The following is a 20,522-nucleotide window of genomic DNA, read 5'->3' on the forward strand; positions in this document are numbered from 1 at the left end:
AAGCTTTAATGTATATATTTGGATGACAAAGAATGGCAAATAGTAGGTTTACAACTTTATAACGGGAAACATACCCTGCTGATACTGGGATACTAATTAAGCCTACCTGTTGGTATTAGTTAAAATAGGTCCAGCTTTTCCTTCTGGGGCCACAGTGATGAAGACTGTGCCACACTGATGGACAGTGTCCACATACACACAGCCAAAGCCAGTCAGGAACACAACCTGCAAAAAGAATACTCAAAATCAGATTGAAAAGCAGTAAGAAACACTATTGTGTTTCTTATTGAAATGGCTTCAAATGTCCTTTTTTTAAAAAAATTTTATTGGAGTATAGTTGCTTTACAATGTTGTGTTAGTTTCTACTGTACGGCAAAGTGAATCAGCTATATGTATACATATATCCCCTCTTTTTTGGATTTCCTTCCAATTTAAGTCACATCAGAGCATTGACTAGAGTTCCCTGTGTTATATATAGTATGTTCTCATTAGTGCTATATATAGTACATTCTCATTAGTTATCCATTTTATACATAGTATCAATAGTGTATATATGTCAATCCCCATCTCCCAATTCATCCCACCCTCCTCTTTCCCCCCTTGGTGTACGTATATTTGTTATCTATGTCTGTGTCTCTGTTTCTGCTTTGCCAATAAGATCATTTATACCATTTTTCTAGATTCCACATATATGCGTTAATATACGATATTTGTTTTTCGCTTTCTGACTTACTTCACTCTGTATGACAGACTCTAGGTCCATCCATGTCTCTACAAATGACCCAATTTTGTTCCTTTTTATGGCCAAGTAATATTCCATTGTATATATGTACCACATCTTCTTTATCCATTCCTCTGTTGATGGACATTTAGGTTGCTTCCACACCCTGGCTACTGTAAATAGTGCTGCAATGAACACTGGGGTGCATGTGTCTTTCTGAATTATGGTTTTCTCTGGGTATATGCCCAGTAGTGGGATTGCTGGATCATTTGGTAGTTCTAGTTTTAGTTTCTTAAGGAACCTCCATACTGTTCACCACAGTGGTTGTATCAAAATCTACATTCCCACTAAAAGTGCAAGAGGGTTCCCTTTTCTCCACACCCTCTCCAGCATTTACTGTTTGTAGATTTTTTGATGATGGTCACTTTGGTGTGAGGTGACACCTCATGGTAGTTTTGATTTGCATTTCTCTAATAATTAGTGATTTTGCACATCTTTTCATGTGCTTCTTGGCCATCTGTATGTCCTCTTTGGAGAAGTCTATTTAGGTCTTCTGCCCAGTTTTTGATTGTTTTGTTTGTTGTTTTGATATTGAGCTGCTTGTAAATTTTGGAGATTAATCCTTTGTCAGTTGCTTCGTTTGCAAATACTTTCTCCCATTCTGAGGGCTGTCTTTTCGTCATGTTTATGGTTTCCTTTGCTGTGCAAAAGCTTTTAAGTTTCATTATGTCCCATTTGCTTACTTTTGTTTTTATTTTCATTATTCTAGGAGGGTCAAAAAAGATCTTGCTGCGATTTATGTCAAAGAGTGTTCTGCCTATGTTTATGCAATCTGTATCAAACTACCAATGGCATTTTTTCACAGAAACAGAACAAAAAATTTTACAATTTGTATGGAAACACAAAAGACCCCTAATAGCCAAAGCAATCTTGAGAAAGAAAAACGGAGCTGGAGGAATCAGGCTCCCTGACTTCAGACTATACTACAAATCTACAGTAATCAAGTCAGTATGGTACTGGCACAAAAACAGAAATATAGATCAATGGAACAGGATAGAAAGCCCAGAGATAAACCCATGCACCTATGGTCACCTAATCTATGACAATGGAGGCAAGAATATACAATGGAGGAAAGACAGCCTGTTCAATAAGGGTGCTGGGAAAACTGGACAGCTACATGTGAAAGAATGAAATTAGAACACTCCCTAAAACACCATACACAAAAATAAACTCAAAATGGATTAAAGACCTAAATGTAAGGCCAGACACTATAAAACTCTTAGAGGCTTCAAATGTCTTAAGTTCTGATTCAATACCACAAACACTTCCTGGTTATATTTCTTTATATCCATGTGTACAGGCTGTTCAGCTGACTTGAAATGAAAAAAAAAGAATCAAATCCAGATTTTTCAATATCCAGCTATAAGGTTCATAGAAAAAAAAAAAAAAAAGATGGATGAGAGGGCATGAGTGTCTTCATTCTCTGCTTCTCTGGAATTGACAAATAACTCTGTATGGGCTGGAGCCCAGCCATGGGCCACCTTTATGTGTGCGTATGAATCTCTGTGGGAAAAAAAACCCCTAAAACACAGGAATTGAAATGCAATGTGCAAAAAACTTTCAGGCTCTTGAGTTTTGACTTACTACCATAATGATGCCCTTTTACGCTGGGGACACAAAAACATACCCGAAAACCCAAAAAGACATGCTATAGTCCCCTCAAGGTCCCTCACATAACTTGTAACTAGAATGTCAGATAACTTGATTTGCTTGGAGTTAAAATTAATTTTTCTTCCATGAGAAGGTGGACTAAGACTTAAAAAGAAGTTCTATCTCAGAAGCCAGGTGCCAGGCCAGCAGAACGGATGTCCTTTCAGAATTAAATACCAACGTTGCTTAAATGGATAAATATTTGAAATCAGAACTATTTGAAAAACAACTCTGAGAACATCATGTTCACTGCGAGCATTACCTGAGGGTAAGGGCAAGAACCTCCTTGTGTTTGGGAATGTTGATACTGATGATTTGCAATATCAATTCAGTCCAAGTCTAGACCCTTTATTATTGTTAGAACCGCAAATAAAAGAAGACAGACTGAAAATTCCTGGATGAAGGAACAAAGCTAGGTATCTGCCTGGCATGTAATGAATGTGTTCTAATTTTTACCAAATGAAGAGGTACCAGAAAGAGTGTACACAGAACCACAGGAGTCTGTGATTCTCACCCTTGGAAGTGACTTCAAGGTTACTGGGCTTTTTCTTGTACAACGGCTCCTCCTTCAGAAATCCTGAGCATCCAGGGCACCTGGAGGTCACCTCTGCCTCCTCCCTACTTTCATCTCCTGCTCTGCCGACTCCTGCCCTAGGCTTCTTTTTCATTCTATGGCCACTGCTCTAGCTTAGTTAGGTCCCTGAATGCCCCTCAGCACCCTCTGTGCGGACAACGTGCTGTCCCCCCATGCAAATCCTTTCCAAATTCTGTGTATCTTTGCACATATAGGGTAAGGACACCTTATTCCAGGAAGGTATTCTCTAATTTTTCCATTCCTTTCCTCAGACTGATACCTACTCCTACATTCCTAAAACACTTTAACCATACTTCTGTTTGATCACAAATCTTATTGCTTGTATTACAGTCACTGGTTTATACCATAGACTCAATCACCAGATTCTCAACTTCTTGAGGGCAGGAGTGGAGTCAGTTTGTATTCTCTATGGATATACTTCCCAAATGGACTGTTTTGCAAAAATATCTGTTTCAAAAGACTCTGTATCCTGAGTTTGCCCTTTTTTGTTCCAAGATAAAAACTGAACTTGACTATGATAAAAGGTGGAATGCAGCCAACCTAAAAAATGGCTCAGCTCACGAATCTAAAACAAACAGATATTCTTTGAGAGACAGTCACATTTATAAAACCTATCATTTTGTATGATATGTAAAGTAAGTCAACTGCTTTCTTCCAGGCTTACAGACATGGGATTATTCATTTGACACAAACCTTTTTAAGGTCCGGTGCTCCCATGTGTATTCCTTCCTCTCAAGGACTGTCCATAACTTCAGGGCATACCCCAGGGTTTTAGCAGAGAGTGTTAGAAACCAGAACTACTACCCCTCAAAGGAGGGAAGGAGGGGATCAGAAGAGGAAAGTACTTATTGCTCTGCTCATTCTCAAAGCAATCGGCAGGCGTTTTGAAGTGAGGATACGTGTACTTCCTAAGATAAGGTTCAGGCAAGCTGATGGTTTCTGTTAACTGCCCAGGGAACTCTGAAAGTAAGCAAATCAACCTAAACCTTTAAGGTACGACTTCCAGCCAAAAACCTGGACCCTGGACAGAAATATTGCTGGGTGTCCCTTTCACTCATCACTAGAACGGAAGAAACGCAGACTTTAATTCTTGTACCTACTCTTGTCTCCTTTCACATGTAGAGAAATAACCTGCAACACCAAGCATTTTGTACAACGTGAGCTCTAGGGATTAGAGAGCTGGGAACCCAAGTGCCAGAGGAATTAGTGCCAGGTCCCCCAGAAATTAAAATAAATTCTTGTTTTGGTCTAATGGTTTGATCATTTAATCGTTCAATCAATTACTGGATATTTAAGGTGAGCCTAAAGGAGCTCCTCACTGCGGTAGGCACTGAGAAGAAATCATGCCCTCAAGTTGCTCCCAGCCTGGGTACACAAGTACACAAGCCAAGTACACAAATAATGAGATAAGAGCTAAAAGTTCCAAGGCAGAGATGTATAAAATGTTTCTCCCTCTCAGGGTGTTAACCATCATGGTCTCTGTATAAGTTCATGAGGGCAACAGTTTTGTGTCCATTTCCTTCAAGAGGAAGCATGATAAGGCTTGCTTTTTGGGTTTGCCCTCTTGCCAACCATGTGAGAAAGCCTGGTTTAGCCTCCCTATGGAGGAAAGACCACGTGGTAAGAGAGCTGCCCAGACTTCCCAGCTGAACTCATCCATAGCCAGCCCTCTACCTGAATGCAGCTGCGTGAGTGATCCCAGGCTCACGCAGAAAAATCACCCAACCAAACCCTCTGAATCACCGTTGTTGCAAGCCTCTAGGTTTGGGGGTGGTGTGCTACAATAAGCCAGACAGAAGGTGATGGGGCCTCTGTCAACCCGGGTCCCTGAGTGCCCATGTAGAACAGAGCCCCTGATGACAAACCCTGGCATGTAGCATGAGCAAGAAGTAAACAGGACTGTGACAGGCAGCATAATGTAGCCTATACTAATGGATGGAGATATTGGTAATAGAAACAGGGTTCCAACAAAAACCTAAAATCTGAGTCCTTGGCTTACTGGTAGGCAGTAGGAATTGATATTGAAAGCTACAAGAATGGGAATTCACGTTACAAAGTGGCAAGACACTTAGTAAGACTTGTCTGAGATTACTTGGGAGGTAGATTATAAACCTAATAGATTTGTAGCTCGAGAAGATGAGGTTTGAAAACAAAACATAAGTAGTGAGTGCTGGCTGCTGCTGGCTGTGTCTGGCAATGTGTTTCATTATGAAGAAGCGATGAGCTCAGGAAAGAACTGGCCAGTTTGCAAATAGAAATTCAAGAGAATAAAGAGATTCCAGAAATTCAGGGCTTTGCAAAGTCAGTAATGCTTTTAACCCCAAACGGTAAGAGATAAAACTTGATCTTTGAACATGAAGGCAGATTAATACTCAGACTTAGGGCTATGTATAGCCATCAGAACTCACTGTTAAAACTTCTTAATTGTTAAAGTGACTCAGAAAAAAATTTTAGATGAATAGTTTAACTTTGCCACAGAAGCTCTCCTAAATCTAAAGAGAGATAAGGAAGCAAGACAGTACAGAAATATGTCTTTAAAAGGACCAAGGATGTGGTTATTAGCACGTGGAATTCTCTGGAATCAAACAGATAAGCAGTCTACTGAGTTTCTGGGAAATTACTACTGCCTAATAAACTCATGAACCTAGACTAAAGGAGTCTGTGATTGATTATTCGAGACTCAATACAACTTCAGATGTTGGTCAAGGAGGATCTCTGAGGGTAGATCCAGGGACCGGAAGAACAATGGTAAAAGAGCTCTTCCATGAGCAGAGATAGGGCTTGAAGACTATTCCTTGTTTCCAAGGAATAAAACCCCACACAATATGTGCTCAGAAAAATTTCAGATGTGTTATGGGTGAGAGGCTGTGTATGTGTCTCATTCTCCCTCTTTCCAGCGTGCAGGAGTTATTACTGTTATCCTGTCCTGTGTTTTGGCGGGGAGAGGGGAGCCGATGAGTTCATACATCTCTAGATGAAAAGGAGCCACATCCAGGCTAAGAGGGCATCACTCAGAAGTACTGATTTCCAGTGGGATGTGGTGACTGGTTAGAATCTTGGGGAGGAGAGCTGCTCTGGGGTGGGGAGGGGAAGAATGAGTTAAGAGACTGACTTTTTTTTATAGAAAGCCAAGGGGATTTTTCTCTTTTTTTTTGAGTTGTTTATTACTGCAGAATAAGCTAGTCAGTCCTGATCGATGCTGTCATTTAGTTATTTTTTACTTTCTTCACTTCACATTGGTAGTATGGGTATGTGTGTGGAAGGCTATAGGCAACATATAGTAACCACAAAACATTTGGGGAATACTCCATGTTCTGTCATTTGTGTCTGTGTTAGAGCACTTAGATCAGTAAGACTTTCTCTTACACACTGTGGCTATAAGAAAACCACTGAGGCCTAGGTCCTGCCTCCCAGTTAGTACATTATCTTTTACTACAATTACAAATAAGGAACAGTGTAACGTAACTTGTGCTTTCTACATATTCAGTTATCTTTATTAAAATGATTATTTACTATATTTTTATCCAACAAACAATATTTTAAAAAATTACCCCAGTTTAATTTTACTGAGTAATTTACAAGGTGACGCCTAGGAAATAACTGAAAGTATTCTTGGAAGTCTACCTCTCTTCCTTTCTCTCCCATTCTTTCTCTCTTTTTTATCCTGATAGACTATATGGAATAATCCAGGGATAATCAAGAGGCAGTTATAAAGCATCCAGCACTGCAGCTCAGTTACATAACGGGTATCCCTGTTATTAAAAGTCCTTAAGCCACCCCCTCCTCCAATTTGTACTAATTCTCTCCATAACTGGGCTCAATTCCCATCACAGCACACTTGCTGGACTTCATCCCTCTTCAGTTGTCTTTCTTTTACCTGATTCATTTTGCTCCCACCTCACATTTGCACTTCCTTTCTGATAGTTAATTTTGTGTCAACTTGACTCTGGCCATCGGGTGCCCAGATTAAAACATGATTTCTGGATGTGTTGGTGAGAGCGTTTCCAGAGGAGATCAGCATTTGAATCAGTGGATTCAGCAGACTGCCCTCCCCAGTGTGGGTGAGCATCATCCAATCCACTGAATAGAACAAAATGTGGAGGAAGAAAGAATTTGCCCCTTTTTTCCTGCCTCACTGTTTGAGCTGGAACATTTCATTTCATCTTCTCCTGCCATTGGACTGGAATTTACACCATGGCTTTCCTGGGTCTCCAGCTTGTCTATGACAGATTGTGGGATGTCTCAGCCTCCACAAATAGATCTGAAGATATGGTAATCAGGCATTGCATTTGTTCTGCTGACTTTTGGCAAAAATCTATAAAACAATTCACCCTCTATTTTGGGAAGGAAAAAATATACTTATATCCCCAGATCAAATAGTTTGTAAAAGAATATCTTAGGAAGGAAAATCATAGTATGGAAGACTTCAAGATTTAGACTTTGAAAGGAAGAAGAGATTTCCCCATATGCTACGGGATTGAACGCTAACCTGCAGAGGGAATAAGGCAGTAAGATGTAGCCTGCTTGGTTGCAGGTAGTGGTTTGTCTTAAGCAGTCTAGTGGACTGAAGAGGCTTTTCTGCACTGGACTCTGTGTCTTAGTAATCACTCTGGTGGTAGCTGTGGAGACAGATTTGCGGATAGGAAGGCTGACAACAGAGAGACCCTTTAAGGGGCTATTGTTAAAATCTGGGAGAGAAGTGATGAATAAAAGGCCTGAAGTAGACCCTGGTCACAGAGAGAAGGGGCAGATACAGAGACACTTCTGTGGAATTTCTGCCAGAACTTCGTGACTTACTGGAAGAATGGGGGAAGAGAGGGAAAGGAAGGTACTGGGATGCTGCAGAAAAAGACAGGCTTGGAAGCTAGACAGTCGTGGGATTGAATCCCAGGTCCACTTGCCCTGTGCAAGTTAACCTCTCTGACCTTCAGGTACCATCTACCTGTAAGAGATGCAATGCAGACTAATGACAATGTTTGTGTAAAGTGCTTGACATAAAGCAGGCATTCAATACAACTTTATATCAATGTTATTTAAGGTTTTTATACTGGAAAAACGGTGGTGATATTAACTGAAGCAGAGACGCTAGGAGAAGCTGGCTCAGGGGATGGAAAATGATCCCATTGGTTTCAGATGATGACGCTGGTTTGAGGTGACTGCAGGTCTTTCAGGCAGAGATGTCTGGTGGGTGGCCAGAAACGCAGAGCTGGAGATCGGGAGGGATGTGGGTGTCTGAGACAGGGACCTGGGAGTGACTGGGTGACACAGATGGTAGCTGAAGCTCGGAGATGAATTAGATCTCCCAGAGAGGAAAAGAAGGGGGGAAATTTCTAAGGTAGGAACGACTGGATAAGGATGAGAAGAAAATAACAGATATTCTGGGTGTAATTCTTCCTTCTGTATACTTACTGAAAAATATTTTAGGGAAATCCCTACTCCCGAGGATCTTGGGAAGCAATGGTGACTCAACCAGAACAAACTGTAAACACATAGGAGACTCTCAACCAAGACACTTGGCAGACGTTACAATTGGGTGTCAACTTGCTGATATCTCTTCTGGCCCTGATATGGGGGGCGAGGGAGGCGACTGAAGTAAGCAAGAAGCCAAAACATCTGCACCACACATTTTATAAGGCAGATTCTCACTTGGATCGACAACTTCTTCTCTATGTAAACGTTTTGGGATGGATGCTAATGATATCTCTGAAAATGACTACATGCCCTTTAAGCATTAGTGCTCAGGGTTACCCCTGTCTGATCTGCACCAAATGGACTGATTACACATTTGAGTTCTGGCTCATCAAGGCATTTACCAAAGTGTCTCACGATATTCTTGCAAGCAAGATAAAAAATATCGTATACAGTATAGTTTAAAAGTGCTTTTAGACACATTTTCTTATTTAAGAAATGAGGGCTAAATGACAGTACAGTTTGGTGTGTTAGTGGCTGATTGAACCTATGCATTAGGGAAGTGTCTGGTGACTCACTGCAGCATGTTGACCTTGGACTTGTCCTGTTCAACATATTTATTAATGACTTGGATGACCATGTAGAATGCATGCTCACCACATCTATAGATGACATAAAGCTACTAGGGATACTTAAATATGCTGGATGACAGCATCACAATTTTTTTTAAAGTGATTTCAACAAGTGGATTAGGCCAATAGCAACAAGATTTAATTTACCGGGGGTAAATGTTAAGTCCTGTCGTTCGGTTAAAAAAGTCAACTGTACAGCAAGTCACATGATAAAGATCTGGGGGATGTGGCTGACCACGAGTTCAATAATAACAAACAGTCTGAACTCGTTAATAAAAAGCTAACTCAATCTTCTAATTTATTAATGTAGCATAGGGAGGTAATAGCTGGTTAGACCACATTTGGAATAGTATGTATAATTCTGGCTGCCAGATTTTTAAAAGGGAACATAACACACTAGTGTGTTCAGGCAGGGTAACTGTGGTGATGGGTCTGGAAATCACACTTGCTGAAGGAATGATTCAAGGAACCAGAAACGTTTGGCCTGGATAAGGGAACGGTTAGAGAAGATGTTGAAGCTGCCTTCAAATGATTGTAGCGTTGCTCTATTAAAGGGGAAGTAAATACTCTGTGATGCCTCAGCAGGTTAAACAAGGATGGATGAATGGATCCTACAGAGGGATAGTTTTCAGCTTGATATAAGCAGAAACTTTCTCATAGTCACTGCTGGAATAAGCCATGACTATGACACTCAGAATCTTCTAGGGTGGGATGTCATGGAAGGGACTCTTGCTCTAGGTAAAAGGGGACATTAGAAAACCTCTTCTAACCTGTGCTTTCATCGACTTTCAGGTGGAAATGTTTGTAGCCAGGGCAGGACTCCAAAGGACAGACAGTGCTCTTAGCTTGGTATAGGAAAAACGAGACTGGGCCACATGTGAGCAGACCCAGGTTCCAGCCTGATGCTGCTTAATTATAAACCATCTAGTGGATTACTTTTTAAGCCTCAATCCTCTCATCAGTAACATAAACATCAAAATTACTGCCCCGACTATCTTAGAGTTTTTGCAGTGATCAAAGCCTCTATCTTAGGGCTTACTACATTCGACTGCATTTATTTAGCTATGCAGGTGCCTTGAAGGTGGGAATTATACATTATTCAGGGAAAAGGGTTTGGCCCTTGATAGGTCCTCAGTAAAAGTTGGTTGAATAAATGAATGAAAGAACGGAGACTGGATGTGAAAGCACTTTGTAAATGGTACAGAGCTTATAGGAGAAGAAAACAGCAATGATGCTGACCCCACTAAACACTTCTGTTAAGAGTCAAAGATCATGAGGACTTCCCTGGTGGTGCAGTGGTTAAGAACCCGCCTGCCAATGCAGGGGTCACGGGTTCGAGCCCTGGTCTGGGAAGATCCCACATGCCGAGGAGCAACTAAGCCCGTGTGCCACAACTACTGAGCCTGTGCTCTAGAGCCCGTGAGCCACAACTACTGAGCCCATGTGCCACAACTACTGAAGCCCGCGCGCCTAGAGTTCGTGCTCCACAACAAGAGAAGCCACCACGATGAGAAGCCCACGCACCGCAACGAAGAGTAGCCCCTGCTCGCCACAACTAGAGAAAGCCCGCACACAGCAACGAGGACCCAACACAGCCAAAAATAAAATAAATTAAAAAAAAAAAAGAGTCAAAGATCATGAGAATTTACTGTATCTTTGTAGAAGAGAATTCACCTGCAAAGAGATAATTTTAATCTGCCTTTTGGGGTTCAAACTGCTCGTTCTTCTTTGGCTCAGAAATTGCTTTTCATAAACAATTCAATCACTTCCCGTGGCTTTTAAGATAAAACCCCAAATCCTTGATTCGAGCGACAGCATCTTGCCAGGTTTGGCCTTGAATTGCCTCACTAGCCTCCTCTCTCACCCCCTTTTCCTTCATCTGGCACTAGGGCCACACTGGCATTTAGATCCCTGAAAGGCCGATGTTCCCTCTCTGAGCACCGAAGCTTTGAACACATTATTCTTTCTGCCAAGAAAAATCTCCCGTTCTCTCGTCTAATACTTAATGCCTGTTCCTCCTTTAAGGCATAGATGCCAGGTCTCTTACCCACTGACACACTCCTTGGCCTCTCAAATTAGTCTGCCGTATAACAGCACACCTGTACCCGCCTCTCCTGCAGAGCTGTTACCAGAGTTCACAACAGTACAACGACCCATGGGATTACTTGCTTATCATCTATCTCCTCCACACATGGTCTCCTTGAGGGAAAGGGCTGTGTTCCATGTTTGTTCACTGTATTTTATGTAGTCCCAGCACCAGGTTATAATGTCTGGCACATATTTAATCTCGAGAAGTCCTGTGGATTGAACGACTGAAGCAATGTTTCTCAATGTCTATATTAGTAAAAAAGTAACTACTATGTTTTCTGTGTACCTTTTTTTGTTTTGAATTTTTCCAAAGAAGGTTGCCTAACTGACGAAAATAAGGTTTTGAACTATGAGCAATTGAAATCCCATACACTGTGACAGGATTCTAAAGTATTTCCCTGATAGGATCAAAATTATGACTTAAAATTATCAACATAAGCTTATTTTTCATACGTTCACTTACTTATTGAGAATCTGAAGATTTTTCCTCCCTGAAGTCAGGCTCCCACCCACTGTCATTAGGGATAAGAGCACCAGTTGCCACTGCGGGGCCTCTGGCTGAGATGTCTTCTAACCAGGTGTGAGCCAGGGACACAGCCCCAGAAAACCCACCCCCATCAGGATTTTGTGGCCGACACGCTCTCAGGTCTTCTAGTTAACTCTTGATCCAAAGAGTACTTCTTTGTGTAACCATAAAGTTACTGTCTGCATATTCCTTCTCATATTCCATGTCAAAATTATACAACATGACACGGTCTTATTTACATGACCAAGGCAGGGGCATCTCTATGACTGACAAAAGCTAAAGGAGTCTTCTTCCTTGGGGCATAATGGAGCTTTTATGGTGTTTTAATTCTTCTTCTTTTTTTTTTTTTAATTCTGCTTTTTTTAGGTCAGCTTTGAAATTCACATCACGTGCCTGTGACCCAGGGCTGAGGAAAGGCTCCTGGAAGACAAGCTCCCTCCTACAGAAGGGCTGCTTCCTTTCATCAGAGGACACAGCTCCCCAAGCTCCCCAGTGATTTATATGCCCTGGTGTGTTACTGAGGAGATGCCAGTGAGGGCCTGAAACAAATCTTCCTCCAGAATAGGAAGTAAACCGTGGTCTGCGGGACATATGGCACACAGCTCCTCAAAGATTAATGGGAACATGAGACTTTGCTGGGTCCTCGGACCAGGGATGATAAGGGTGTTGGAAACAGTACCTCCTCTCAGCTTTGAAGTGTCCCTGACTACAAAGGTTTGAGGAAATTTAGAGTGAACAGGAATCCCCAAAATAAGGTTTGGCAGGCAGAATGCCTATTGTAAAGAATTCCCTAGACATATATAAGCAAGGTTTCAAACATCTTCAAACCGATGCAGGGGAGTTCAGGGACCCTTGAGAAGCTGGTGATACTTATTTTGTAAATTACTGAGACGGGGAACGTCTTCTGAGGCTGCACAGACCCAGCAGATTTTCACTGTTCATCACATGAGCACTGCGGATGGAGATCACACCCCTCAGTAGTTTGGGGAACCACAAATGCAGGTCTCCCAGGTGAGCGGGGCCCCTCTTGCACCTGTCCCCGGCCATGTCCTTCACCTGTTTCCACAGCTACACTCCCCAGGCCCCCACCCGTTTCCCTCTGTCTCTCAGCAGATGTTTCATTCCACACTTCATAATAAACTTAAGGCCAGTGGGTATCACTTCACTCCATTTCCCAGTCCATCCCTCCTGAGATCTCTACCTACACCTGTGCCCATCCCCAACTCTTTTCTGCCAACAGAGAAGAGGGCGTGGCCCTTCTGTTCAAGTAGAATTACACTCCCCATGCTTTGGACTTGTCTCTCTGGCAATTCCTCGCTCCTGTTTTCATGTCTCCTCCACTGACTACTTTCCTGCAGTATATAAAGGGCTTCCTCCCCACTGATCTCATCTGCTTCACGGCCACGCTTCTTGAAAGAACACTTCTCACCGTCCCTGCACTCCCTCACTTCCTCTCCCTCCGAACCTGTAACTTCCAGTGGCTACCCTGCTTGCCCTCTTCCCACCACCTGCCATCCTGTAAACTCTCTCTCTCAGGGGCTTTCGTGTTTCTGCCCAGGTTCTCGCCCAGCCACTCTCCTGATCCTTCTCAGTCTGTTGCTGCATGACACTCACATGTTGGAGTTCCCCAAGGTTAGGCCTGGGACCCTCTTCTCCTCCCTTATAAGACCTCTCTTGGTAACCTCATCTTCTCTTTCATTCATTCAGTCATTCACTTATCTGTATGATATGTATTCAGATCTCATTGTGTTGGCAGGCATTCTGCTGTAGGCTGTGGATGAATAAGGCAGGTGTCTGACTGCCAGGAATCTTGACTTGGTAGGAAATCATTTACAGAAGTGAATGCAATTAAATGGGGGTGGGCAGGAGACTTCACAGGGGTGTAGGGAGAGAATCCCTTGAGAGATGAGACAGAATGTGCCAGCAGGACTGGGGAAGAGGGCAGTTAAGGAATTCCAGGTAAGGAAGTAGCATTCATAGCACATGCTATGGAGTCAGGCAGGTCTGGATAAAATCCCAGTCCCTTCCCTTGTAACACATGGGAATTGGGCCATGTTCCTTCTGGAGATCTCAGTTTTCACTTCTGTAACATGGAGGTGACAGTCCCTGTCTCGTATGGCTGCTGCAAAGGTTAAGTAAGAATGAATGTAAAGTGCTTAGCACAATGCCTAGCATACATTAAGCACTTATTAAATGATAACCATTATTATCACTGTAAGTACATTTATAACTTTAATATGTGTGCTGTAACCATTACAGTAGAACCTACTTCATAAGCCTGTTGTGAAGATCAAATGCACTAATATATGTGAAAGGACTTTTAAAAAGTTCAGCACAATATTATTCAGCCATAAAAAGGAATGAAGTTCTGACACATGCTACAACATGCATGAACCTTGAAAACATTATGCTAAGTGAAATAAGCCAGACACAAAAGGACAAATGTTGTATGATTCCACTTACATGAGATGCCTGGAGTAGGCAGATTCAGAGACAGAAAGTACATTAGAGATTACCAGGAGTTGGGGAGAGAGGGGAGAATGGGGAGTTATGGGTTTAGAGTATGTGTTCAGGATGACAAAACATTTCTGGAAATAGATAGTGGTTATGGTTTTACAACATTGTGAATGTATTTAATGACACTGAATTGTACTGAAAAATGGCAAATTTTAAGTAGAGCAGAAAGGAAATGCTAGGTTCCTGTGCCATTTTCAAGAAAAATATTATCACTAACATCCAGAGTAAGACAGAGACAAATCAGGACATCTGAACTGTTCAGGTTTTTAAAACTGTGCTTATATTTGCAAAGTTTCACGCACTACTAGGATTAATATGTATATTTTACACTTAGCAAATTTTCAAAAGAGGTGATTAATCTAGGGTTGACAATATAATTGTCCTAAGATCTGGACAGTTAGATTACCTTCCATGTAAGGAAGGTTAACAATTTTATTTCACTTTTGACCTGGATTTAGACCCAAGATGGGCTTGCGTAACTGGTGCTCCCCTCTCATAAACAGTTGCAAAGTATGCTTTGAGATACATACTTGGGTTTGAGAATTTATAGCCCATTGAAGATGTAAAAGTGGATACACATGTGCCCTCACACAGAGACAAGACATTCAGCATTTAGAAAACTATGTTTAGAAACAGACAACCACCAAAACCTTAAAAAGGGACTGTTTCTTTGGGCTTTGGCAGGAACCCTCGCGGCTCACTGACCTGCGTTCCCTGACTGTTGATGTCGATGGCGTCGCTCCACTCACTCGTCGTTTCCTCCAGCAATTCTACTCTCAAAAGGAGGCTGGGGAGTAAGTCTCTGGTCCTGCAGTCTGGATAACTGGAAAGCTGATGATACAGCTCATGATGAATTGAGCACTCAGGAGGAATTCTTCTGCAATAAACCTCACACTTTGGAATATCTAAAATTGAAAAAAGAAAGGCATATGCAGACTTAGGCCTTGAAGAAAAAGACTTGGGGATACTAAACGTAATGGGGCAAGAGAAACTTCTCAGAGAAGCTCACTTTTATTTAAGGGTCACAGGTAACTACGAAATCAAAAACCTCCAGAAAAAATATAGGTTTTGTATTATTTAAATTCAATACTATAACATATACCTTTAGTATTTTCCTTTATAAGTACTGTTACTGGACATCTGTTGTGGAAAATTATTCGAGGACTAGGGTCTTCTGAGAGGGTTAAATAAGTCACTCCAAAGTGCTCTTGATATGTCAGTGCTATAGCCCTAGAACAGAATCAAAGGATAGAAATGGTTTAGAAAAAAATGCACGCTTTCTCTCCTGATACATGTTTATTTGGATCTGCAATATTCAGAACCTCTATAACACCTTCTCTCTTATACATCAGAGGAAATGTTTTCCAGAGAATGGATGGGCATCCACTTATCTATTACCTGCCAAACACTAATGATAGGTTTACTAATTTTTTCTGACAGTAGTAAACATTTTTGTCATAAAATGTTCAAAAAAATGTGAACGATCATATACACACTACTATATTTAAAACAGATAACAAAGACCTACTGTATAGCACAGGGAACTGCTCAATTCCGTAACAACCTAAATGGGAAAAGAATTTGAAAAAGAATATGTATAACTGAATCACTTTGCTGTACACCTGAAACTAACACAACATTGTTAATCAACTATACTCCAATATAAAATAAAAATTAAAAAAATAAAATTAAGTTAAAAATATAAATAAAATAAAACCCTCATAACTCCTACCACTCGGAGAGAATTACAGATATCCTTGTGCTAGCTTTTCCTCCTCAAAAGTGCTTGGTAAATTTTGGCAAAGGAGGAGTTGATGTGCTTCTAGAAGGACGACTAGAGAATCTGGGTACTTGCTCTTTTTTAATTCTAAAGGTAGGTATGCTCAATGTTTGTTGTCAATTTTTGCCAATCATCATGCTTTACAGGATCTCCATTTTGATTACGAAGAGCAAAGCTGTATTTACTATTTGGCCTCAGAGAAACTGCTGTGTGGCCGCAGGCTGACCTCTACAATGGACAGAGAGAAAGGCTCCAATTTAGACCTAGAGACTACCAAAAAGTATTTCATAACAAAGCAGGCAAAAAATTCTCTCTGAAGCTTAAATTCTGTGGGCCGATTGTTGAAATTAATCAAAGAAATCAGATATTTGCCAAATGTGGCCCTCAGTTTCCACTTATTATAAGGGGTCAATGACACACTGAAGGATTTCCCATTCATTACCTATTCTGCTCGCCAGTGTGAGTTCTTCCCAAAGCCTGTATATTTGTCTGAAATGTCAAGGTGAACTGTCGATTAGTATTTGGGGAAATCATATTAATAACTAACACCATGACATGTGCACTGCTGGACTGGGGGGAGGAGAAGAGATGGAACACTCTCTGAGCGTCCGTCTCTGCATTAGCACCGAAGTCCTTCTCCCAGCCTACCTGTGGAAGAGCTGGGCAAGCCAACCACAGAGAATGCTCTGCCGATAGCCAAGAGCTGGGGTCAAGACTGAAATACGGCACTTCCAATGTAATATCTAGCTTAATATGTACAGATGAAAATTTAAATTATATTAATAAAATCTTAGAATTTTAAACTTAATTTCTAAGTGTTTTATTTTACATTTTGTCTCTCAGTTTTAAAAGTAAGTTTTGTTTTCTATACATAGGTTCACATTGCTTTCAAAAATACTTCCTTTTTAAACTTACCACACTTAATTGATGGAAATGTTCTATATGTTGATTGTATCAACGCCAATATCCCAGTTGTGATATTATAGTTGAGTTTTGCAAGATAGGGGAATTGGGTAAGGGATACATGGGACCTCTCTGTATTATTTCCTATATCTGTATGTGAATCTATGATTATCTCAAAATAACACTTACTAGAGAATGGACTTGAGGATATGGGGAGGGAGAAGGGTAAGCTGGGATGAAGTGAGAGAGTGGCATGGACATATATACACTACCAAATGTAAAATAGATGGCTAGTGGGAAGCAGCCGCATAGCACAGGGAGATCAGCTCAGTGCTTTGTGACCACCTAGAGGGGTGGGATAGGGAGGGTGGGAGGGAGGGAGACGCAAGAGGGAAGAGATATGGGAACATATGTATATGTATAACTGATTCACTTTGTTATAAAGCAGAAACTAACACACCATTGAAAAGCAATTATACTCCAATAAAGATGTTAAAAATTTTTTTTTTGAAGTATGGTTGATTTACAATATTGTGTAAGTTTCAGGCGTACAGCACAGCAATTCAGTTATATACATATATTCTTTTCAGATTCTTTTCCCTTATAGGTTATTACATAACGGTGAGTATAGTTCCCTGTGCTATACAGTAGGTTCTTGTTGGTTATCTATTTTATACATAGTAGTGTGCATATGTTAATTCCCAGCCTCCTAATTTATCCCTCCCCCCACCCCGCTTTGGAAACAATAAGTTTTTTTTTAATAAATTTATTTATTTATTATTTATTTCTGGCTGCATTGGGTCTTCGTTGCTGCACACGGGCCTTCTCTAGTTGCAGCAAGCGGGGCCTACTCTTCTTTGCAGTGCGCGGGCTTCTCATTACGGTGGCTTCTCTTGTTCCGGAGCACAGGCTCTAGGCGTGCGGGCTTCAGTAGCTGTGGCACATGGGCTCAGTAGTTGTGGCTCGTGAGCTCTAGAGTGCAGGCTCAGTAGTTGTGGCACACGGGCTCAGTAGTTGTGTCTCATGGGCTCTAGAGCGCAGGCTCAGTAGTTGTGGTGCACGGGCTTAGTTGCTCCGCGGCATGTGGGATCTTTCCGAACCAGGGCTCGAACCCGTGTCCCCTGCATTGGCAGGCGGATTCTTAACCACTGCGCCGAAGTCCCAAGTTTGTTTTAATTAAAAATAAAAAAACTCACCACACTTAACTTCTCCAACCAGAAGATAAGGACAAACATTCCTCTCGAGTTAGGGGTGAAAAGTGTTTATAAAATCATGGATGTTTGTGAGTGTTGTGAAAGAAGAAGGGATGTGTGTAGGGAACAGAGCCTTAATATTAAGGATAACTCGAGTCAGGAAGTTATCTTTTAAAATATTACTACTAGAAATCTCTATATACATCAAAGTTAAGATGGCTAAAATCTCAAATAAAGTCTATAAATTCATAATCACGAAAAAAGGTACCTCTCATAAAGTTACAATATGTTTTCTTTTGTACTTTTTATATATACCATAAATAAGTTATTCCTGACAGCTACAGAAAGGACATATTGCATGCAAAACGACCGCAAAATAAAAGTCCGGTATGAACAAACCATTACATGTCTCTGGCTTGATTCTGTGGTTGCTATTTGCATAATTGGTAATTGGTAATTGGAGTAACTTGCGTGCAGGAACAACCACAGAACAGAGTCTTCTGTGACTTGTGTTTATCTAAGTTATCTCTCTTAATGACTTGAGAAAAATTCCATTTTGAAGTAAAAGTAAAATATGGGAAAAGAAAAGGTTTTCCAACTTGACTCTCTCATATTTTAACCCTTATTTCTTATCACTTGACAGAGGCTAAGAAGCCATAAAAGAAGGTGATCTTTTCATTATGATAGATTTCTGCTATTCTACGGTACAAACATCACATTTCCCCCTAGTAGAAGCTGCATAAGCGAGAAATCTCATCAGTAGTACACTGGGACAACCCATGTGTGATCATAACATTTGCCCAGTTGTATACAAAATCTAGAAGCCATGAAAAATAAAAGCAAAACCTAATTTTACATGTGGTGAGCACTGCAAATATTCTCCTATTTCTCCCGGCACCTGGATGAAGCGAAGAAGGACATTCACATAAATGTAAAATACCTGGTACAGAATCCATTTTCCCTATAGTTCCCGAAGGGCACTGACACACTCTGTCTGGGAAACTCTTGTCTAACTAGAGCTGGCAGGCTCCAGCACTGTGAGCTGTCGGCAACTGCGGCAGGAGAGAAGGCCAGCAAGATCTGTTTCTGAAGCAGGGATGCATCCAGCGCTGACTGACTGATATCAGGCATTAAGTCCCAGCAAGGAAGGGAGCTGGATTTCACAGCAGGCTGCTCGCCACCTGGGCAAATGCTGAAAGTAGCACTGTCTGGAACATGAAAATACTGAAGAAAGAAAAGACAATGCAGAGAGAGCATAGTTACTACAGTCATACAGAGAAGTTACACTTTTTAAAGCACAGCTTCTGAGAACCATAACATATATTCTCAGGAGGTGGCCAGGTGGGGGACATGGGAATATTAGAAATCCTGTTCCCATGAGAAAGCTCTAATGAGACAATTACAAGGAGCAGGAAGAACAGGGTCGGCTTTTCTAGGCATAATGAAACATGATAAAACTGGTGTGACTTCAAAGGTGATGCAAAGTTCTCAATACCCCCAGGTACTGCAAAGAAAAGCCATGCCACGTGGTAGAAGTGTTGTTTGTTGGGAGGGAGTCCTCCTAGAGAGGTGTGGCTGGACTGAAAGGGTGGCACCCCGGGGGACCTTGGGCAGAAGAGATCTGAATGAGATACAGAAGGGTAAACTGGGGGCTCAGAAGACAAATTTTTTTGAAGCCTCATCCTGAGGGAGCAGGAAACTCTGATCTCCAACCCTCTGTTGGAATTCCACATGGTTTCTGGCACATTAGAGAGTCTCAGGATTGTAGACATAAAAAGGACCTTTAGAGATAATTTATTTGGCCCTCCTCTTTCACAGCTGAGGAAGCTGCTTCCCAGAGTGCAGATGATTTGTCCAGCATCACAAAGCCAGTGTGTGGCAAAGCCTAGCCAGCAGCCAGGCTTCCTCCTTCGCTCTTGGGCTGTTTCTCCCACTGTCCCAGACAGTCTCCCTGAGAGGGTAGGGATTACCATGTCTTTAAACAATTCCAACACCTGCCCAAAGCAGGGTCGGGGTTGAAAAAGGGGGCCCCCTCAGCTGCAGAAAGGATGGGGGCCTTCCCCTTCTCTCAAGGAGCCCATTGTGATGCTGGTATTGAGGTGACTGCTGGCAATTCTCCTTTCCTGAGTGCCCAGCCTTTTTACTCATATTACCTCATTTAACCTTCACCCAAAACCTGCAAGGAATGCAAAATTATGCCCCTCTTCAGATGAGGAAGTGTCAGTGTCGAAAACCCTGACCCAGTGCCTCAGGAAGCCCTAGGGTGGGGAGAAGCAGGAAAATTATCAGGGCTCATGCTGGATCTTCCCTCAAATCCTCGCCTACAATGCAATTACTGTTGACCTCTACTTCCCACCAGGGTACTTCTGGTCACCTATTTATTCTATCAATACTTCAACGAACCAAGATGAAATTCTATTACTCTGACATTTTTATAAATACTATAAT

At 41.6% G+C, this 20,522-nt stretch overlaps 1 protein-coding gene across 8 annotated transcripts in view; it reads right to left on the reverse strand.

Annotated features, from left to right (window-relative positions):
• VPS13B (vacuolar protein sorting 13 homolog B) overlaps window positions 1-20,522 on the reverse strand; it is a 798,169-nt gene that overhangs the window by 25,152 nt on the left and 752,495 nt on the right. For all 8 annotated transcript variants that reach the window (XM_067711645.1, XM_067711646.1, XM_067711647.1 and 5 more), the window contains exons 52-55: window positions 19,015-19,298; window positions 15,301-15,428; window positions 14,904-15,103; window positions 107-225 (exon numbers count right to left, since the gene is read on the reverse strand). In XM_067711645.1, the coding sequence (XP_067567746.1) occupies window positions 107-225; window positions 14,904-15,103; window positions 15,301-15,428; window positions 19,015-19,298 (731 nt within the window). The remainder of the gene's footprint in view (window positions 1-106; window positions 226-14,903; window positions 15,104-15,300; window positions 15,429-19,014; window positions 19,299-20,522) is intronic.

The sequence above is a fragment of the Pseudorca crassidens genome, chromosome 17 (genome assembly GCF_039906515.1).
Source record: "Pseudorca crassidens isolate mPseCra1 chromosome 17, mPseCra1.hap1, whole genome shotgun sequence".
NCBI classification, from domain to species: Eukaryota; Metazoa; Chordata; class Mammalia; order Artiodactyla; family Delphinidae; genus Pseudorca; species Pseudorca crassidens.